Genomic DNA, 24301 nt, shown 5'->3' with positions numbered 1-24301 from the left:
AAAGAGTGACATAAGAAGGCGGATATGTCCTCTAGAGCTAGAGGCAAGTTCAGGTCAGCTCCGGAAAACCATGAGATACCTCATTTCTGTTACAGGAGATTTATTGGCTTGGGGGAAAAATAACTACATCAGAAGATAAAGATTTTCTTTTTCCAAAAAAAGATATTTATGCTAGTATATCATGCTATATAGTATATATATTGCTTTATGTAGATGCTATATATTATATATAGGCTATATATTATCATATATTATTTATATATTTATACTAGCATATCATGCTATATATAAATATTATATCTTTATAGTAGTATATCATGCTATATATTAACTACTTTCTTACTTTTACATAACTTAAATATCTGGTTACTAATCCATGAGAAAATATCACCAAAATAGATTTCTCTCCTTTATCTTCTCAGCAAGAATAAACTATAAGAGAGTACTACTATGTCTATTTAAATATCTTAAACCACATATTCACTTTCAAAATTTTGGAACACACAAGTATAATATAAAGGATATATATCAGACAGTGGAATGGAGTAAAATATTAGTATCAGTTATTTTCTCATTTTCTCATACAGCGAGCTTTGGAGAAACAAACACAAGAAAAAAGACATAAAACTTAAGGAGCATTCATTTCTTTATTTAGGGAAAACATTTCTTAAATGTCTTTCTTTTTTTGTTGTTAAGAGGTGTTATGTTGGTGCTGATTCTAACCTAAACATATATTTGAGATCAGATTTATGAATTGCTTAGGATTGTATCTCCCTTAAATGACTGAAAGATTTTTCATCATTATACGTATTTTTATCACATACGTGTGTTTTAATTAGTACTGAGTGGATAGTGTGTAAAAAGTCATGTGTTAAACCTCAAATGCATGAGCAATGGGTCTAATCCACAAAGATATGGTATTGATATAAAATACAGAAATGATTATGTGACTTATGGAAGTGATGATCCTACAGGCATCAAATTTCATTTATCAAAAATGGATACTTGGTTTTGGTTCAGATCACTTGATCACATTATAATAAATAAGTATAGCGTAATACTATATTGATGTTCATAGGAACACAGCATAGAGAATAACTCACTACCTCTGAGAGCTATTCATTTATGGTTCTACTAAGTAAAAAGATTACTGGTGCTATCACAGTGAAATTTTAATCTAGATATAAAATTTTAATTCTGACAAAAAATTAGGAGAATTATATGAAAAGAAGGGAAGAGTGCTAGAGACAGAACTTCAACAAATTATCTGTGGTTAGAGTAAAAGGAGATTGCTATGTTGCAAACAAAGATGCGGAATGATTAAACTTTTAAACTTTCAGTTCTTTTTTTTTTTTTTTTTTTTTTTTTTTTTTGGAGACAGAGTTTTGCTCTGTCACCTTCTGGGCTCACTGAATCCTCCACCTCCCAGCTTCAGGTGATTCTCCTGCCTCAGCCTCCCGAGTAGCTGGGATTACAGGCACCCACCACCATGCCTGGCTAATTTTTCGTGTTTTTAGTAGAGATGGGGTTTTGCCATGTTGGCCAGGCTGGTCTCAAACTCCTGGCCTCAGGTGATCCTCCCACCTCAGCCTTCCAAAGTGCCGAGATTGCAGGTGTCAGCCACCACGCCCGGCCTAAACTTTCAATTCTAGCAAGTCTATTTCTCTTTTAAATTAAGTAAACTATCCATTGCCTTCTCAACCTAATTTTTCTATTTTAACATGTGTAATAAGGCAATAATTCTTATAATATACTTACATAGTCTATAAATTATATATACAAATGCTTTTGCTGTTTTACTCTATTGTTCACATAAGAAGCTTATGTTTAATATGTCTCGTAACTCAAATAAAAACATATAGTGTCATATATTTTAAAACTCTAAACCAAACTCATGTATGCTACATCATACAAATATTGAGAGAAAGTGAACATAATTTTGACCTATAGTTTTTTCACAATTTTTTGAACTGCAAGATGTTTCATAGACTTTTCCTGTTTCTTATATTCAAATATTCAAATGTGTTTAATTCAAAGCACCTTTTTAACATACTTACATTGAATTTTGCCAAGATTGAATAGAATTTGTGTGTGTGTGTGTGTGTGTGTGTGTGTGTGTTCATGTATGAACCATCGTCTTTATGTCATTATCAAGAGACAGCAGTATTCTTATTGGGTATAAGATAGCTGTTTGCAAACAATCTTTAGTCCATGGACTATACTTTAAACAGAATTTGGATATATCACTTGATTAGGATGATGTAATTAATTTTAAATATTTTAGATGTTTTAGGAGGTAAATGTCTGTAGCATAGTTACACCTATGGAAAAAAATATAGACTTTTTTCTTTTAAAACTGTAGAAATAAAAATTTTATATGAATTTGTATATATATATACATATATATCTCCAAGTCACAAATTCCAAATCCTAATATTGAGAGCTTTAATATAGCTTACATATGAAAGCACTTGTATATTGACATTGACATAGACGTGACATACTGCCTAGATGGTAAGGATGATAGTGGAGGAGATTTTCATAGTATTTCAGCATCCACAATGCAAGCACCAAGAGGGCAAGTATTGTTCTATTTTTTGATTACCGAAATGTCCCCCCCTCTAGAACATTATATTGTACATAATGAATATGCAATGAATATTTATTGAATAAATTAATAGAGATTTGTAAATGATCACCCTACTTAGGTTTTAGATCATTAAAATGAGAATGTAGGGATTTGGATGTTACTTGTCTGAGGAAGGTATGACAGAAGCCTAATATGTGAGCTGTTAAGGCAGTGTTATTGTCCTTCAATCAACTATTTTACTGTTAAATGCTAAATTACTGATAAAAGTCAACACGTTACCAGAGTTTTACGTCCTAAAGGAGAATTTACAAAAATCTTATATTCTATATACTTCCTTGTGAAATCCTTGTATGATTTACAGAGCATTTCCATGAGATTGAAAAGTAAGGTACTGTACTATCAATTTTACTCTGAAGATTTTTTTATCTACTCAGTCAACACTTCATAAATTATTTCCTTCAGCAGCATGCTGAGTAATAGTGATGTAACTGTATAGACACAGCTGTCATGGTTCCTGGATCTTTCCTTTTGTGACAAAATTAAATAAACAAGCAAACAAAAAAATCCCAGATAGACACGTAAAATTAAATTGCTTTGTGATAAGTGCTTTAAACAAGCTGAATGGACATTGGGAGTTTGAGGATTGAAAGACTCTGTAGTTACACTGATTAGATGAGCCAATTTTGAGAAGGTGGCATTTAAGCTGAGATCTGAAAGTTGCAACTTAAACTTAAAAAGGGACTTTTGCCATTGGGATAGCGTCTGGAATATCTGCACAGGTGGGCATAGAGGACACTGGGAGGGAAAAAGGAAAAGGGTTACTACACCGTTAATGTGCAACAATCAGTAGGGTTGTAAATGCTTGCATCTGATAGTTAGTACCCACTTATGAAAATGAAATATTCTGTCAAGTAATAATTATGAGGCTCTCAGCTTTGTACATTGTCCACCAATGATTGGGACGTTAAATTAACTGTCTAATATAGAGCAAACAAATTAAATTTTTGAGAATATCCAAACAAATGCAGTATAATTTTTTGTAAATTTGATGATATTTCTATTTTCTATTTGATTTATTTATTTTATACATGTTTCCCAGGATAGTCCGCTGGTCTTACAGTCTGACAGGAATGTCACAGTGAATGCAAGAAATCACATGGGGCAGTTAACCGGACAGCTGACCATAGGTGAGTGTTTTGGGGTAAAGATTGCTCCTGCTGTGCTTGTTTTTTTTGTTGTTGTTTTTGGTTTTTGGTTCTTGTTGTTGTTGTTGTTTTTGTTTTTTTGAGACAGAGTCTCACTCTGTCACCAGGCTGGAGTGCACTTTGGGAGGCTGAGGCGGGCAGATCACGAGGTCAAGCGATCGAGATCATCAGGCCTACTGTGCTTGTTTTAATTGAGAAAAGTGGAAGTATGTTATTTCCCTGATATATAACTCAACATTCCATTATAGCCCAATTTTCTTGCACATGATTTGACGTGTCATAGGCTAGTCATGTTTCCTCTATTTAGTAGTTATTACTCTTGCCAATGTATTATTTTGAGATTGAATTACATTTATTTTGCTGGTCATTACTCTTGAATTATGAAATGCACCATTTTTCTAAGAAATATTTTCATAGCATATGTTAAATTATCATAAATAAACTTAAGGAAACATGAGATAACATCATTAGGTCTGTGTATCCCTTTTCTAGGGGAAATATTTTCTAATAAATTGTATCTGCTTATATAAATTAGAAATTGCATGAGTATAATAAATATTAACATTTATCAATTACTTCTATATTTGATGTTGAAATTATATTTTAAGATTTATAGGCTTTATGTGTTGTTAATATAAATTAATGGTGAAGTATTAATTTTTTTCTCATAGCAAATAAATATTTTAATTTGGAGATTTATATCAAAATATAAGATGTGATTACTTGACTCAATTTTTATAAGAAGGCAAATAAGAAGTAATTTGTAATTTAAAGCTTTGATATGCATGTAGATTCTGAATTATTTTGGTAACACTGTGTTGGTTCTGCAGAGAAATTACTTAACACAAACATTCCATATCTATCTCTATCTAGCTATACATACATACACATATATATATAGAGAGAGAGAATGAGAAAGAGAGAAAGAGAAAAGTAAATTACAATTTTGAGGACTGAGGTATTCTTATTTTAATGAGAAATTAATCATCTTTAAATGCAAATGTATATTTCCAATATTTCTAATTAAATTATGCAAAAATAATACATTTGAAATATGAGCTTTAGAAACATGAATTTTGATTCTGTGTACTTAATTTGTAGGTTTTTTTAATATTTGTTTTGATAAAACCAAAAAGGAAACATTTTAGCATATATGAATTTTCTAAAAATATAGTTTTATTTGTAAAAATTGCTTTGCTTTACATCGTAAAAGTTTGTCATTACATATCTATTAATTGCTACAACTGGATAATATTTTGTGATAATTAGAGATATAGCAGTTATAGAGGGGTGCTATTAGCAAATGGATTCAAGATTAAATAAAAGAGATATGTGTATGGATATAGAACTGATTCAGAATCAGAAGCAAAAACCATCCACTTAAATATTCATGCTATTTCATTCCTGTTATGTTGGAACTGCAGAAACTATAGGCCTATGGAAACAGACCTAACCTTGGTAGATTTTCCATGTCCTAATTTTCTTAAAGTTGAGAACTCTTCAGCCAGATAGAACTTCCTTTTGCATTCAGTCCTTGATATAAAAAGAAGTTCTTAGTAGAAATGTCAAAATGTAAATTAAGGGTCAGGCATGGGAGCTCATGCCTGTAATCCCAGCGCTTTGGGAGGCCAAGGCGGGCAGATCGTGAGGTCAAGAAATCGAGATCATCCTGTCCAACATGGTGAAATCCCATCTCTACTAAAAATACAAAAATTGGTTGGGCATGGTGGTGTGTGCCTGTAATGCCAGCTACTCAGGAGGCTGAGGCAGGAGAATCAGTCGAACCCAGGAGGCGGAGGTTGCAGTGAGTCGAGACTGGGCCACTGCACTCCAGCTTGGGCAATAGAGTGAGACTCTGTCTCAAAAAATGTAAATTAAGTGCACCAAGAATATATACCCATGCCCACTGTCAGACACAATAGCTACTTAATGCCCGCCTATAGAGCAAAGCAATCATTTGATTACGTGAAGTGCAAATACTGTTTGTGTTTCACTGCATGGTTTCCTGCAGGAAATAAAGAATTTAGTGTGCTAGTATTTTCAGTTACCGTTCCAAACTGATTTTAATGTTATATTGGTATTTGCCAAATGAGAGAAAATAGCAAGAGGAGGACGGAGAAAGAAAAAAATGTTAAGCTGAGTTTTAAATGTAGCAAATTATTAAGTTAATGACACAGCAGCTTATTGTGCAGAGAAATGCATTTATTCTACTGAGGCTTACACTTAAAAACTATTTAATATCCTGGTCCTTTGAGTGTATTTTTGATGACTTATGTATTTTTACTGGTTTGCATATTTTGGTGAACATAGAACAAAAGAAGACTAGGGCTGTGTGATAGGAGATAATGTATTCATATTTGAAACAAAGCCACAGGGAGCTATTTCGTAGTTGGTTGGGTGCCAATAAAATAGTTAATCTTTTGGAAACTCAGTTTTCTCGTCTCTAAAATGGGGATAATGACACATTTTGAATGCTGTTATAAGAATTATGGTGTTGTCAGTGTCTACAAATGGTAGGCAGTTGTATAATGAATCTATTATTGTGATGATGGTGAGTGTAATTATTGGTATCACTTAAGTTACAAATACAGTGATATTATGGGAGAAATCTCATGATGCTTTTCTATTCAGTGTATCTGTGTGATATTAGATAAGGTTGAATTATGATACTGTTGAGAGATACGTTACAAAACACAACACAGAAAGTGTATCCCATGTTCAGAAACTCTTCAATTGTGTAAGAATAAATTTACCTTTATGTAGAGTTTGAAGACAGACTTGAATGAATCAAGCAATGTAGAAAAGTAAAATTTAATTCTAAAGACTCTAATTTTAATTGTGTATACATAAAGTAGCTGTTCTAACCCTCCTTGTCTATTTCTTTTCTTATTCTTTCAGTTTTTATGTGTATGGCCTTGATTATAGTACAGTCATGATACTATTTTTGCAATATTAAAAAAATTAGCACACAAACTGAATAGTTAGGGAAAAGAATTTCAGTTACTCTTCATTTTCTAAGTAAAACAATTCTATTGTCTACCAATAGAATGCATCGATTTCTGTTAGAAAGGTATAGTCAATTCTAAAAATGTAACAATTTGAGTATTTTTCCATATTTTATTCTCATTGTACCATTTTTCCTCAAAAAATATGTAAGTAGTTTCAGCAAAGCGAATATCCATTCCTCTTGTACCCTACCTTTTTCTTTCTCTATAAGCCTAGCTTCCTACTAATTCCACTCACAGGGATATATGTAGTCCAGTGATTAGGCCATCCCATGTACTAATTCTAATCCTGACTCACTGATAGAATTTTAAATCAAATTATTTCTAATACAATAAATGTAAAAGAGAAATATTTTATATGTTTCTGGCTCAAGCCTAATAAAAACTAAATCTAAATATTTTAAAACTTTAGGTAGAAAAATCAATTTGACAAATATTTTCTGTGAATTGATGAAGTTCCAGGCTTTATGAATTTGACCAAATAATATCCAATTTCCCCCACTAAGTCTAGGATTCTAATTTTCATGACCTTCATAACATTGGAGGAGATTGATGAACTCAAGATTTCTTCCTCCAAATTTCTCTTCTTAGAATAAAGCTGAAAGAGAGGAATGAGATTGTTGTAGAGAAGTGGTTAAAGAAAGTACAACATCCAAGAGGTCAGACTCCTTGAAGAAAAAGCAAGAACTTTCTTAAACAAGTCTCAGAACCATTCTCCAGGTCAAAATTTTCTATTATTTAATCTATAATTATTATGTTTTTTAGCAGAATATTATTTTTCTTTTATAGGTGAAAAAAGTGTTTGACTTTAGGTGTGTTATATATTCATATATGTTGATAACATGATGATATTTTTCATGACTTTCTATCAAAAAAGTGGGTAAAGGATGTAAATTATGCACCATCTTTGTGAAATTTGTTTTATTATCTCAGGAAAGATATATATAGAATATATATATCTATATTTTATATAGAATAAAAATCTTTATGGTAGTATAAATAAAATATTATGCAGTTTTTATACAGACTTTGTTTACAACACTACTAATAATAATTCTGTAGTAATTTGGTTCACTGAAAATGTAGTACTGTTTCCCACAATATCATGAGGATAATTATATTTTATTTATCAATAACATTACATTGATATTTAACATACTATTTTTAAACTACATTTATAAGTAGTTTACAAAGTATAGGTTGATTTCAGTAAAATAATTTCTCATTTAAAAAACTTAGCCAGCATGGCTGTTATTACGCTATGTATTGGTTTTTCTTATATTACAAAATATCTTTTATTTTTGATAAAGTAATGGCTAAAAACTAATATTTTATTTTCCTTTCTCATGTGCCTTATGCTGTCAGTCTATAGCTGAAGGATAAAAATGAAAGAGGATAAATTCAGAAACTGGAAAAAGAATAATCTTAACTGGTAGAGCTAGCTTTGTGTTTTGTGTTTTGTTTGTTTATTTGTTCGTTTTGTTAGCGTTCCTCATTTAAATTGTAGTCCCAATGACTTTTGAGATACTTATTATGGCTACTTATGGGGTCCTATGTCATAAACAAGAAGAAGTTCCACAATCCCACATCTATATTATTATCCCAGTAAAACATTAAGGTGAATTGGGTATTAAAAAACTGAATGTCATTCTTCTGAAATTTTAGTTTTAGAGTGTGCTTAAAACCACAGTCTTATGCTTTAAATAGGATCTCGTATTTCATCATAGGTATCCTTGTTTAATGCTCAATAAATTTGGAAGAATGAATTCTGAATGAATTAACACCTAGGGAAGCCTTGCTGTTATTGTCAGAATCATTTACTTGTCTTTGATATTCTGCTAAATGACGAGTTAATGGGTGCAGCACACCAGCATGGCACATGTATACGTATGTAACTAACCTGCACATTGTGTACTCGTACCCTAAAACTTAAAGTATAATAATAATAAAATAAAAAATAAAATCAGTGGCATAACCAAATTGTATAAAAATCTAAATTATAATCTTTAATTTCTCATTTTCTGTTTTTCCTCAGTAATTCTTGAAACTTAGGGCTTAAATAAGCCTGACTATATGTTAATAAGGAAGAATGTCATTTGCAAGCAATTAAACAAAGTGATATTTGTATTTATTATGAGTTTCCTTTTTCATATTTTACACTTTGAGCAATTAACATCACTTAACAATAGAAACTGTTGTAAACAGCTTTTGTAGCAGAGTTGACCGGTTTCTTCAGAGATCTGAGGTGCTTGCCTTCTTTGTCCAAGAAGGTTTATGAAGTTAGGAAGTGGAGATAATGATAATCAGATGGGCCACAATAAAGGTTTCAAGATTGTTCATTTGTACTTCTCAGAGTGTGTCAATCAGCTACACACTTAAAAATTGAAATTAAATATATATGTGTATATATATATGATGAAAGAAGATTTGTTTGATTAGAAAATTAGTCATTAGGATTCTGAAAGTAAATAATTTTGAAAATTTGTTTTCCTGTATTTTTTGAGTCAATATCTATTAATAATAGCATCCATGTTATGAAATAACTTCGTTTTTAAAACTATGTAAGTTTATAAAAAGATACACATATATCTAAAGTTTCTATTAGTAAATCTTTTCTCATAAGAAGGCATCTCTATCTTATAGAGTAATTAAACTACAGTGATGTTCCTGGTAATAAAGGTGTAAAAGGAAATGTAACCAAATGATCCCACTATGCTTTAAAAGAACGCATATGATCTTATGAGAAACAAACACATTTTTCTCACATGTGCTGAATAAAATGTACATTTTGTTTAATAGGGAGAAATCTGGATGATATGCCCTATTTTTAACAACTCTACATTAAAAGAAGCATTGAGCCTAGTAATCCTCTGACAACATGCTTTAAAGAATGCTGGATTCATAACAAAAAGGGTAATTATGTAAAATAATTGTGGATGGGAGACAAATGAACAGAGCATGTTTATTGGTCCAACTAAATTCAGAAAAAAAAATCTAGACTTAACTGCAAGACATGATGTGTCTTTGTCTTTTAAATACACTTTAAATTATGTATAATTGGACCTGTGTTTGCCATTGGTCAATTGAGGTGAGATCTCAAAACATTAGTGACTGTGGCTGGACCTGTTCGTTTCTGAAATAACATGACCTGATGATGAAATTGATATTGATGAAATTCCTTAAAAAAGGCTGAAGACCTTCCCTAAGACTCTTAACTGGGCCAATGCCCCTCTGCCCACCTCCAACATTTAAGACAGACACACTCTCTCTCTCTGTCTCTCTCTCTCTCTCTGTCTCTCTCTGTCTCTCTCTCTGTCTCTCTCTCTCTCTCTCTTTCCCCCTCTCTCCCCACTACACACACACACACACACACACACACACACACACACACACACACACACACACACACACACACACACACACACACACACTTGCCCAAAGAATCAAAGCAAGGAAAGTACTAGGAAGCAAAGTCAGAGTCAGGACACCTTTTAGAAAAAAGATTTCCCAGTCCATACACATAGACTGATTAAAACCTCAGCATTTTAATTCATGCAACATGCTCCAACATAATTTGAGTCTGGATATATTTTTTAAAGTAATTTCTATTTATTTACCACGATGAAATAAAATCTCAGTAATGTATGCAATTTGTACAACCACGTATGTTTAAGGGAAACTATATTCCTTTACTTTTTAACCAGTAGATACTCCTTCATGTTTCACAAATTTAAGTTATTCCAAAATTGCACCATATCAAACACAAAACATGTTTACTAGAAAGGCACTTTGATTATTAAGAGATGTTTGAGTAACCACCCCCCACCACCAAAAAAAAAGAAGGAAAGAAGACAAGAATATATGTTCAATTAAAATTATTAAAATATGTAGGAATATATAGATTTTCACTAATAATATTATGGGGACAATCATATGATGTACACAATATGTAAAAATGTCATGGAGAGTATTTTCATGTGGAAATCATGATATCTTCAGAAACTGTTTTTAGGAAGGACATATACTTCACCAATTAATGGCATGGATTTTGGAGACTGCTAAATCCCAGATCTGTCAACTGCCCGCTATGTGACCTTATGTACATTACTCCAGGCATCCGTTCCAGGTTTCTGTGGGGATAATATGAGTATTCGCCTCATATAGTAGATGTGAAAATTAAATATGTTAATATATAGTAGGGTATTGGAACGCTTCCTGGAGCATAGTATGCATTATGTATAAGTTAGTGATTGTGATTTTTTTGTTCACACTGCATGTGTACTACTCTATACACATGACCAAGTCTCTGGGATTTAGTTGCCTTATGTATGAAATGAGTCTATTTTGCTAGATTGTCTCCATGACTCTTTTCTGTTCCAAGTCTAAATAATGAAAAACTACTTTTTACCTTTGGAGAAGGGAGTCAGTTGATGAATCTACTGGTCCTTACGTTGCTCAATATTCATTTATCCTGACAAAATGCCATCTGATTTGATGTTTTGACATCTTAGCCATAGAGCATACGCACGTATTTTATGCAAGAATTTAAAATGAAGAAGGTAAATGAGCACAACTAAATCAACATCCTAGCTATGCTTTTACTCTTTCATCAAGCTATGGCATATAAAAAGTTTTATTTTTCAATGAAATTTAATCCACAAAACAGTTTAAGTCCAATCAGCTTATTTTTGTTAGTGCTAAGCATAAACATGTTTTTTGTTCCTAAATGAATGGAGAAAAAATGTAGATGAGGGTTTTATAATAAATATTTAAAGACCCTGAAAATGACATGCAATCTTGCGTTAAAGCAATTACAGTGAACACCTGGGAATCATTTAATTGACTGCAGATGGTATAGGACGTATAAAAAGTAGAAGGTTATGGATTATTCTCAGGCTCCAAATTTATGTTTTTTTTATTGACTCTTTTTTTTTAACTTAGAGAATGTTGTAATAGTCTGGGATAATTTAATAAGAATGAATGTTTGATGTAAAGTGAGTTGTGCAAATCTTGAAGGATAGATTAACAAAACACTTAGGTTTAATACTACATATACATTTCAAATGATTAAATGCATTGTTGATTTTGAGTTCATTATTAGTTAATTCATGTTAATATATTTATAATTAATCCATTTGAGGAAATTGTAAGTTGAAGTAGATGCCTGTGATATCAGGAGAAGGATGTCACACTTTAGAAATTAGAGCTCTCAGTCTTTGTAACTCAGGTGTAATGAGAATTATGTCTGAAGGAAAGACACTAATGATCATGTTTTGAAAAGTTGTATCAAAGGAGTATTTATATTATTTTTTAAACATCCTGAATCATTATACTGATGCCTCAGAGATGCTCATTGTTTGTGTCCTACAAACAGAAATATGGACTGGCTCAAATATTTAATTAAATTCACAATTATTTGTACACATACAAGTGCAGAATCAGGGAATACTACAGATTTTCCTTCCTGGAGGACCTAGACTAAAACCTGAAAGAGACGGTTTGGCTGGTCATCTTCAACCTTTGCTGGCTTGCTCCTTATCTTTCCAAGTACCCCATGCCCTTGTTTAACATCAATCACTGCAATTCTACAAAGCCAGCTCCACTTAACAGTGCTCTGTGCTGTGGTCCTAAAGACCATTCTTGCACGGCATTGGCCTCTACTTCTCAAGACCAAGGGTAGCTAATATGGTAAAATCATTCATGCCTATATGTCAATGAATACTATATCTTTGAAATTTTTCCTTTTCCAGACAAAATATACATATTTGAAAATACGGCCTTTGGTAACAGTATCTTTAGTTGTTAAAGTAATTCTAGTCTTGAGGGTATATAAACGAGGGTGATAGGATAAAGTGACAAACTGTGCCTCTTTTAAGACATATTGTAAAGGTGTCCCACTCCTTTATTTTAGCACTACTTAGGCCGCCCCCTTCTCCTTATATTTTAATAAAAAAGATAATACAAGTTTATTTCAATAAATATAATGCACAGACTAATTATTTATTAAGTGCACAATACTGCAGAAATCACTAAGCAGATGAATAAACATTTTATTAATTTGGTAATTATATAAGTTTATTCAAAATATGAGTATATCTCTAGTGTTTGAATTTTAATATTAAAGTAATTGTGATAAAATAGAAATGATATATTACAGAGCCGGTTAAAAGATAAAAGTAAAATAAGTTAAACAAAGTAACAAAGGAGTGGTTTTAAATTTTCTCTTTTAGATATTTAATTAGACCTTATGACTACATACCTTATCTGAAATTAATGAGTCTATAGCTTATATACTTAACCAAGTGTTGTTTTTAATGAGGCTTCCTTTGTGGGACATCAGAATTGCAGGTGCATTGGAGTTCCATATATAATTGTCTTATGGAACATGCAGTTTTGTGTTTGCCTTGATAAGAAACATGTCTTTGGAAATTTGGTTAATGGGGCATAATGTTCACTAATGTAAGGTTATGGGAATAATTATCTGAAAACATCTGGAGGCAGGAAGCTAAATAAAATTTAGGAGTCCATATGTACACAGAAGATCATTCACTTCAGTATTAGGGTTCCTAAATGAGGTGGCACCCAAGCCCAGATGACTGCACAACAATACTAATTGCCTGGTCATGGGGTAGAGAGAGAGAGAAGCTAGGGGGAAACCATTACTTATGATCTAGGTCTTTTAACTACAGTTGCGTTTTTGTCCTGACTTTCACTTTAGATTTTGTGTCTATTCTTGTATTTAGTTTTGGGAAAATTCCAAGTCAGATAATGCATATACCAGAAAAATAAACCGTAGTGGGAATAGAAAATTGAGCAAAGGAAGAGGAGAAAATGAACCCCAGCTATTCTTCTGTTTCCAAGTATTTATTAGACTCCTGACAATATATATTTCATAATGAGGAAACAGTATTACCCAAATCTCTTCAGATTTCTTAAGATTGTTATGAATCCCTTAATCAGCATTCTTTGGTTAAAATATTTAATCAGTTCTGAATTCATTTGCAACCTGTGTTTGCATATTATTTCTAGATATTTTATAATATATTTGCCTGTAGTTAAGAATTTTTAATACTATATGATCCCTCTATGTTTTGATCCAATAATCCTATGGAAAAAAATGAAAAATCTCATTTTGTCATGGCTTATTTTGATTCTGAGGTCACATATTAGCCGTTTTGTTTTCAACATGCTCACAAACCCATCAGTCTGTTGTTTAATATCTTTCCTTCCTTTACCCTTCCCAAAGGAATTAGAGCATGTTAATAATTCATAAATTTTGGAGATCACCTTTTCTCATGTCATAGTTAGAATAAAGAAAACTGTTTCCATTCTTACATTGCTTTTGCCATACTTCATTTTTCTACAAAGATTATTGAACGTAATTCAGAGACCAGCCTGCCACTCCAGGGAGGCAGGCATTGCAGACTAAGAAAATGTGCTTTCTTTCCTCATATCTCTTCCAGAGGTCCTTATGATTCCACCTCCTTATTCTTCTCAGTTGCGGGCTCATTGCTCACCTAACCTGTGAGCTACTAATTGAATCAGTAAATCTATCAGCTACCTAAAGCACACTAGAGTGTTATAGGTAAATGTATCTGGGGAAGAAAGCCTTCAATATTACACATTAAGAAATTGACCATACATGTTTTCACATTACATGCTTTGAGAAATCATAAGTCATAAGTATAGTGGCTAAAATAAAAGATGCAGACGATACTGTCTTAGATTGGATACAAAGCTACTGGAACTTTTATACTCCTGCTGCTAGGAATGCAAAACATTACACCTTTCTAAAAACACAGTTTCCCTGTTCCTATCAAGTTAAACAGGCAACTACCATATGGTCCAATAATCTCACTCCTAGGTGATTGCCCAAGTTAAATAAAAACATGTTTACACCATAAAGTTCATGTAGATATTCACAGCAGCTCTATCCACAATTGCCAACAACAGGAGTCAACTCAAATATCCTTCAGCAAGAGAATGGATGAATACACTGTGGTATGTTAACACAGTGGAATGGTATTCAACAATTTTTTTAAAAAGCTATTGACATTATGTTAGGTAAAATAAGTCAGTCTGGCAGTTTATATACTGTATGATGGCATTTATATGACATTCTTAAAAGGACAAAACTATGGTAAAACCAGATTCATGCGTAGTTCACAGGGATGGTATGGCAGAGGGTTTAGGTACAAAGCGATAGCACAAGAGAGTTTTTTGAGGGTGATGAACCTGTCCTATATTTTGCCTGTAGTAGTGATTACACAGCAATCTGCATGTGTTAGGATTCATAGAAGTATACACCGAAAATTGACTCTATAGCAACTTGAAATACTTAAGTTTTTCCCAAATTTACATGCTGTCTGTCTTTTTTTATATATAACTTAACATTCTGAACACTAATATTTTCTTCATGCAACTATGTAAGGAAATACTGCACTTCAGGTCCAGTGGGGAATTTATCCTGTATGCCTGGGTTTTTATAACCCTGCTTGACACATGGTAGCCCCCCAAATAAGTGTGGAATAAGTGATTAGAATATCACTTATACCATCGTCCTTTTCAAAATATACCTTGTGATTGCATAGATTTTGTCAAATAAATTGTGGAAACTTTTGATAAGGTCTATGATACGTGTGTAACTTTATTTCTTTCAGAGGTATCATAAAATGTATAATAAATGCTGGTCGGTCACAAAGATTCTCATTATTGAAATAACTCAAGCCTTCTTATTGATTTAAAGCAAGTTTAGACCAGTCTCATTTCATTTTCAATCTTAAGGCTGATAAAATTATTTCCAAATAATTTCCAGTTGAGGTAGCCATCATTGCTGTTGGCTGCGTCTGTTTTTATGTCACCTATATCTGTTATCTGACTAAGTTGTGTTATGTGCTCATTATACATACAATGAGCATTTATTATACATGCTCCTTTAGCATATCACATATATGTGGATAACACCCAAATCTATCCCTCTGACTTTTTCTCTCTTTTTCTTCTAGCAGAAAACCCAATGAACCAATTAGTATTATTTTTGGCTATGACTACACCTGACTATCATGTTGATTTCTAATTCAACATTAATCTTTTACTGGGTATTTTAAAAACACTAAGTGGTCATTTATCTCAGCCTCAATTTTTAGTATTAAAAGATAGTGGTACCTAAGTGTATTTTCAACACTAATATTTCATATTTGCTGAGAGTTTTTTTAAGTTTAACAAATCTAATCAGCTTACCTTCAAAACCCAGCTTTTCTTTTTTATATTCTCACACATAAACAGCAGATTATTTAGAATAGCCCATAACTTTTTGGGGGTACAACATTAAATAGGTCACCTCTGCTATGAGTAACCTTCTTAAAGCACAATAAAAATAGAAATTATCTATCATCTTCATTGGTTAAAATCACATTATCACATTGATAAGAGGAAAGAGATGAATGCAAGTAACGTAAAACTACTACAAACTACATACACTCCACTGAATAAATTTATGATTCTTAGAAATAAGTAGCTTTAAAAGAGAATGCATTTAGAATGTAAAAAGAAGATATGTGGCAAAGCTGATTTAGTGTCAAACAGAAGTTCACAGGGTTACTGGCTGCACATAGAAAATGATGAACACCAAATATGCCTTTGCAAAATAAACCAAAGGAATTTCTTTATGTAGAGAATATTTAGTGGCTTGAGGAAAACGTTGGTAGGGTCACAGTATAAGTAACAAGAGCAAGTAGTTTTGAAATAGAATTTGATAAGTGTTTCCAAGAAAGAATATTAGGTGGTGTTACAAGTAATTTAATGATGAATATGATCTTAAATGGACCTGCTGGCCTCCTTCCATTCTCTACTTTGCTATGCCTCTTTCTCCCTGGCCATTTTATAATTTTTGTGGTGACATAATAAAAGCTTTTCTGTGTCAGACCTTCCATAGATATGAACTTACTGTTTTTCTGTCTTTCTGCGTAGCCAACGTAATTAAGTAATAAATAAATATTTTAGCATAATTGAGCTTTCACATAGGGAAATACTTCCAGATGCACAAAGTTGCATAATATATACTAAATGGTGACCCTGAGTTTTAGCACAAAGCCAGGGCAGCGCAGCTAGAATGTTTAAAGGATTTTCCAACTCACTGCTCCTGCATCCCTTTCACCTTCAGAGCTAGAGATATTCCCTCTATGTCTGCCCCTAGCTCACACTCACCATAGTACCTGGTGCTAATCTTATCTGCTGGCAACGAGAATACTGAACCTTATTGCAATGTCACTATTGGTTCTTTTCTACCCTTGGTATTTCCATCCCCTATTAAATGAATTTCTGGATATACTAGTATAATGATTAATTGTATCCTTTGTCAGGAAATGTAGTTTGCATATGAAAGGCCTAGGTTCAAATTCAGTCCATATTGTATCATTTTAAAATAAAAGTCAAACATGTTTGTACATTATTTGTTTTGAAAAGTTCCTTTAAGTTTGAGCTAAGGGTACCAGAATAGTATCAAAGATGTGCTTTATTATGTAAATTAGAAATAAACTGATGAATAGGTACAAGTTGAGGGTGTCCAGTTGACTTCTCTGTGCCTCAGTTTCTTAAACATAAAATGAGCATTTTAATAATATATATGTACTGGAGTTACGTTGATGATTGAGATGGGATAAGTGAAATTCTTTTCACATTACTAGAAAAGTGTTAACTGCTATCACTATTAGTAGTACTAATAATATTCATTTCCTAGTGGGAGAAAAAGCAGAAGGTAGTTTTTATTCAGAGTTACCCTACTTTATATTGGATGGTGTGAATGATTATCCAAAGTAATATTTAGTTCTAGTATCTTTAGTTTGTTAAGGGTTATCACTTGATTTATCAGCATAGGCAGGCGGTTCCGTGGGTCATGGCATTCATGAGAATGCTGCTGGGTGCTAAGCAGCATTAAATTACCTATAGCATCTGTCCCTTTAACAGTTAACTGACAGGACATTGAAATTTTATATTTATTCCCTGTTAGTTCCAACACCTCATTAATTCTGGTAAAAAAAATATATATTAGTCTAGATGTGACTGTTTTAGATGAATATAAAAATGAGTAGTAAATTGAATTCTATTGATTGAATTACTTTACATCAATATTCATTGAAAATAGATATTGAAAAATAATCTGAACTCTATAGTATATGTCTTTATTTATTAAAGTTATCCGTTCTCTCTAAAATTAACTTACAAACGTAAAGCAATTCAAATGAAAATACTAGTGATGATGAAATGTTTCCAAAGTATTCTCATTTAAATGAAAAAATATGAGAAAAATTTAATAGTGTGCACCAAATGTCACAAGCACAATAATTAGTACAGTGTGGAATTAGTATAGGTATTGACAATCAGTAACAATACAGTAAGGGTAAAACGTACAAAGGAACCATATATCTATGATAATTCGATGTAAGGCGAAGATGTCCTTTAAAATCTCTGTGACGGGCCGGGAGCGATGGCTCACGCATGTAATCCCAGCACTTTGGGAGGCCGAGGTAGGTGGATCATGAGATCAGGAGTTCGAGACCATCCTGGCCTACATGGTGAAACCCTGTCTCTACTAAAAATACAAAAATTAGCTGGGTGTGGTGATATGTGCCTGTAATCCCAGCTACTGAGAAGGCTGAGACAGGAGAGTCTCTTGAGCCCAGGATGTAGAGGTTACAGTGAATGGAGATCACCCACTGCACACCAGCCGGGGCGACAGAGCAAGACTCTGTCTCAAAAAAAAAAAAAAAAAAAAAATCAGTGTGACTAAGAGAGGGTGGAATTAGTTATTAAATAAGTTAGGTAGGTAAAATTGGTTAATAGTTTAGAACCAAACATTAAGTCTCTTCATCTTTATACAATAAAACAGTAAATTGTCCATGGAGTAAAGTTTTCATTTTTCGATTCAAAACAATAAATAATGGGAAAAAAAAATCTGTTAGAAGAGTTTTCTGATCTTCGTGGGAGAACATCCTCCAGAATACATCATCTGTCAGAAGCTGCAGAAGGAAGGATTTACTGATTTACATGCATGAAAGTTAAGATTATTCTGGAGGTCAACACTCCCTAAAACAAAACTGAAGTGGCCGGGCACGGTGGCTCACGCGTGTAATCTTAGCACTTTGGGAGGCGGAGGTGGGTGGATCACAAGATCAGGAGCTCAAGACCAGCCTGGCCAAGATAGTGAAACCCCGTTTCTATTAAAAATACAAAAATTAGTTGGGTATGGTGGTGGGTGCCTGTAGTCCCAGCTACTCAGGAGGCTGAGGCAGATAATTGCTTGAACCGGGGAGGCGGAGGTTGCAGTGAATGGAGATTGCGCCACCGCACTCCAGCCTGAGCAACAGAGCAAGACTGTGCCTCAAAAAAAAAAAAAAAAAAAAAAAAAAAAAAAAAAACAGCAACAACAACAACAACAAAAACCTGAAGTAATGTAAATAACAACTAAAGCTAAAGTACCATCTCATTGGAGATTCTAAAGAAGTCTTACAGTAGGTGGTGGCAATAGCCCTTTCAGTTTGTTGGGGTACTGCTGTTGTTGGCATACATTTATTCCAATCTCTCCTGGGTTTGAGACCCCACTTCCACTTTTTTTTTTTTTCTTTTGAGACAGAGTCTCACTCTGTCACCCAGGCTGGAGTGCAGTGGCATGATCTCGGCTCACTGCAACCTCCACCTCCCGGGTTCAAGCGATTCTCCTGCCTCAGTCTCCCGAGATTACAGGCACATGCCATTACACCCAGCTGAGATTACAGGCACACGCCATCACACCCAGCTAATTTTTTATATTTTTTGTACAGATGAGGTTTCACCATGTTGGCCAGGCTGATCTTGAACTCCTGACCTCAGGTGATCTGCCTTCCTCGGTCTCCCAAAGGGATTCCAGGCGTGAGCCACCACACCCGACCCCACTTCTTATTTGAATCTAAACTATGATAACTAACTGTGGGATTAACATATACACAATTGTAATGGTAATTCAAACAATCCATGTATATAAAGCAGGATGCCTGTTATGTCGAAACTGCAATATGTAAGTTACTGCTGCTAGTATTTTTATTTCAGTGCATTGGTTCAGTATTATTTTGACTTAAGAGATATTTATGGGTGCCACCATATTTCAGGCACTGTGGTAGGAATGGATACACAACACAGCAAAAACAACAATTGCCTCTCCTGAAAATTATAGGGGTCAACCAATAATTATAAACCATATGTGTAAATTTACATTTAAAATTTATACGTAAGTGCAAAGGAAGCTTTTAGTAATTCATAGATTGTCTTTCAACGTATGCTTTCCTTGTTCAGAGCTACCATTTTTCTAGAAGTGAACCAAATCTCCCTCTCCTGGTTTTACACACACATACACATATGCTTACACAATGACATACACACATAAGACATTGCTTATAGACTTTTATGTACATTTTGAATATGTAGGAGTGATTTATATTTCCGTTTATTGGCATTTTTTTTCCTTCAAGGCTCCTAGCCTCTGTATTTCATGAGTTACCTCTACTTGGGCTTCCCCATGAAATTCTATTTTTTTTCTATATTAGGCACACCAAATAAATACTGAAACTCTAAGTTCATGTCCAAAGACTCAGGATTGTGTTATCTTAACAATTACAACATGGTTACTTCCAACATCTACAACTTAAGATAACAAATTTTGAAATGTTATTTCCTTTTTTGCTTCCCACATCTTTAAATGGTAGAAGTGGCTGCAATCTTTTTTTAAGGCCCGATTATTTTGTTTGTTTGTTTGTTTGTTTGTTTGTTTGTTTTTGAGGCAGAGTATCCCTCTGTCGCCCAGGCTGGAGTGCAATGGTGTCATCTCAGCTCACTGCAAGCTCCGCCTCCTGGGTTCTCGCCATTCTCCTGCCTCAGCCTCCCGAGTAGCTGGGACTACAGGCAGGCACCACTACGCCCAACTGATTTTTGTATTATTTTTTTTTAGTAGAGATGGGCTTTCAACATGTTGGTCAGGCTGGGGTTTTATTATCTTATAACACATACACAGAAAAGTAAACAAATCTCAAAGGCGTCCCCTGAGGGATTTTTACAAAGTGAAGGCAGCAGTGCACCTAAGATCATGGTCAAGGTCTAGAACAGCATCCCAGAAGCTCAGGACTCTACCATCTGCTTTCTCTCAGTTACCACTCTCAAACCTAAACCATTATTTGATTTTTGAAGTGTATATAAATAAATTCACATATGATACATTATTTTGCATCTGACTTTTTTTCTCGTAATATTATGTCTCTGATACTCCACAATGATTTTGCATAGTTCATTACCATTGCGCATGGTAGTTCCATTCATAAATACACTGCAATTTATCCATTCTACTCCTATTGAAGTTTTCAGTTCAGTTCAGTTGGGGCTGTAGTAGTGCCACAAAAAGCCATTCTTCTGCCTCCCTTTTGGTGTACGTTTATATGCATCTTTTTGATATATAACTAGAAACAGAAGCACCCATCTATTAGGTTGATGCAATAGTAATTGCATTTTTGGACCGTCAATGTTAAGTCACTATAACTAGGCTCAAACACATCTTTATTAATCAAAATGAGAACCATTACAATCAACACATTTTTGTCAGTGAGAAATAAAGTTTGTTCATTCCTGTGACATTAAAATCTGTGCTTAGGGATTCAAAGAACTCTTGAAAAGCATTTTCTGCATCCTGCTGGTTGTAGAAACCTTTTCCCTACAAGAAATTTTCGAGGTGCTTGAAGAAGTGGTAGTCAGTTGGCAAGAGGTCAGGTGAATATGGTGAATGAGGCAAAACTTCATAGCCCAATTCATTAAACTTTTTTTTTTGAGACAAAGTCTCACTCTGTCGCCAGGCTGGAGTGCAGTGGTGTGATCTTGGCTCACTGCAACCTCCACCTCCCAGGTTCAAGTGATTCTCCTGCCTCAGCCTCCCGAAAAGTTGGGACTATAGGCACGCGCCACCACGCCCAGCTAATTTTTTTATTTTTAGTAGAGACGCGGTTTCATCATGTTGGCCAGGCTAGTCTCGAACTCCTGACCTTGTGATCTGCCTGCTTCGGCCTCCCAAGTGCTGGAATTACAGGCGTGAGCCGCTGTGCCCGGTCCTCATTCAACTTTTGAAGTGCTGGTTGTCCAACGTGCAGTCGGGCATTGTCTGGATTAGAATTTGGCCCTTTTTGTTGACCAATACCGGCTGCAGGCATTGCAGTTTTTATTGCATCTCATCCATTTGTTGAGCATACTTCTCAGATGTAGTGGTTTCACCGGGATTGAAAAAGCTGTAGTAGATCCGACAGGCAGCAGACCATCAAACAGTGACCATGACTTTTTGTGGTGAGAGTTTGGCTTTGGGAAGTGCTTTGGAGCTTCTTCTTGGTCCATCCACTGAGCTGGTCATCACTGGTTGTCATAAAAAATCCACTTTTCTTCGCACATCACAATCCAATTGAGAAATGGTTCATTGTTGCTGCATAGAGTAAGAGGGCACTTCAAAAGAACAATTTTGTTTTTAACTTTTGCTCAGCACATGAGGCACCCACTTATCAAGCTTTTTCACCTCTCCAGTTTGGTTCAAATGCCAAACAACCATAGAACGGTCAACGTTGAGTTCTTTGGCAATTTCTCCGTGTAGCTGTAAGAGAATCAGCTTTGATGACTGCACTCAATTGGTGGTCGTAGACTTCAATGACTGGCCTTCAAAGTCCTCATCGCCAAGTTACTCATTGCTTTGGCAAAACTTCTTGGACCACCACAACACTGTACGTTCATTAACAGTTCCTGGACCAAATGCGTTGTTGATGTTGTGAGTTGTCTCTGCTGCTTTACGACACATTTTGAACTCAAATAAGAAAATGGCCGGAATTTGCTCTCTATCATCATTTCCATAATCTAAAATAAATATAAAATAAACAGCAAGTAACAAGTCATTAGCAAGAAAAAATAAAGTGAGAAATGCACATTAAAATGACGTTTAACATAAACACATTTAAGAATGCATTCCAATGTCACACAAAATTTCAACAATGCAAAACTGCAATTACGTTTACATCAACCTGATATTAAGCAATTTTGCAGAAACTTTTGTCCTTACAAAATTGAGTTTTCTAATCTGGGAACAGATAATGTTCCCCCTAATTGTTTAAGTCAGTTTTTTCTTTCAGCAATAACTTAATACTTTCTGAGAAAGAACATGAACATCTTTCGTTAATGTTCTTCCTAGAGTTTTTCTTATTTATGTTCTTGCAACTGGTATACCTTTTAACATTTCGTTTTCTAATTGTTGCTAATACAGGAAAATGCAAAAGCGTTATATTAACTTTGTGTTAGAAATACACATACATTTTAATAGTTTGTATGTTCTTTACTTTCTATGAACAGGATTATATCATCTGAAAGAAGTAATTTTATTTATATCTCTTACTATTTTAAATTCTTTGCCTTATAATACTGGCTAGGGGGACCAGTTCAAAGTTAAGTAGAGTGGTCAAGTAGATATCTTTTCTTGTTCCTAACCTTAGGGGAAATTTTTCAATATTTTACCCTTTGGTAAAATGTTTTCTCTGTATTTTTTGCAGACTCTGTTACCAGATTGAGAACACTTCCTTCTTTTCCTATTTTGCACTTTAAAAAAATCTTTAGTTGGCCGGGCGTGGTGGCTCACACCTGTAATCCCAGCACTTTGGGAGGCTGAGTCGGGTGGATCACTTGAAGTCAGGAGTTCAATACGAGCCTGGCCAACATGGTGAAACCTTGTCTCTACCAAAAATACAAAAAATTAGCTGGGCGTGGTGGTGTTCCCTGTAATCGCAGCTACTTTGGAGGCTGAGGCAGGAGAATTGCTTGAACGCAGGAGTGAGACATTGCAGTGAGCTGAGATCACACCGCTGCACTCCAGCCTGGGTGACAGAGTGAGACTCTGTCTCAGAAAAAAAAAAAAAAAAAAAAAAAAAAAAATATTTAGTTGATTTTAAATGTTCTCAAGTGTTATTGCTTCATCTCTCAAAATCATCATATGCTTTTTTTGTTTATGAGGTGAACTCATTAGCTTTTATTCTGAAATTATTGATTCACGGGAAGTGCCATATAAGTGTGCAAAGAGGTTCCCCACACCTTTCACCCCAAGTCTTACAATGTCATGTCTTATGTAACTATACCATACAATATCAATTTCAGGAGATTGACAATAGGCGTTTCTTTAGATTTAACCAGTTATACATGTATACATTTGTGTGTGTGGGTGTGTGTGTGTATCTATAGAGCTTTTTTTTTTTTTTTTTTTTTTTTGAGATGGAATCTCGCTCTGATGCCCAGGCTGGAGTGCAGTGGTGCAATCTCGGCTCACTGCAACCTCTGCCTCCCAGGTTCACGCCATTCTCCTGCCTCAGCCTCCCGAATAGCTAGGACTACAGGTGCCTGCCACCATGCCCGGCTAACTTTTTTTGTGTGTGCGTATTTTTAGTATAGACAGGGTTTAACTGTGTTAG

The 24301-nt window shown here is 34.2% G+C and overlaps 1 protein-coding gene across 1 annotated transcript in view; it reads left to right on the top strand.

The window, feature by feature from the left end:
- Window positions 1–24301, top strand: part of SGCZ (sarcoglycan zeta) — a 1168143-nt gene that overhangs the window by 1013868 nt on the left and 129974 nt on the right. Inside the window, exon 4 of the mRNA XM_019031865.3 lies at window positions 3690–3777. Coding sequence (XP_018887410.1) covers window positions 3690–3777 — 88 coding nt within the window. The remainder of the gene's footprint in view (window positions 1–3689; window positions 3778–24301) is intronic.

Source organism: Gorilla gorilla, chromosome 7 (genome assembly GCF_029281585.2).
Source record: "Gorilla gorilla gorilla isolate KB3781 chromosome 7, NHGRI_mGorGor1-v2.1_pri, whole genome shotgun sequence".
NCBI lineage: Eukaryota > Metazoa > Chordata > Mammalia > Primates > Hominidae > Gorilla > Gorilla gorilla.
The sequence above is the reverse complement of the archived record's forward strand: the minus strand, read 5'-3'. Positions and strand labels throughout refer to the sequence as shown.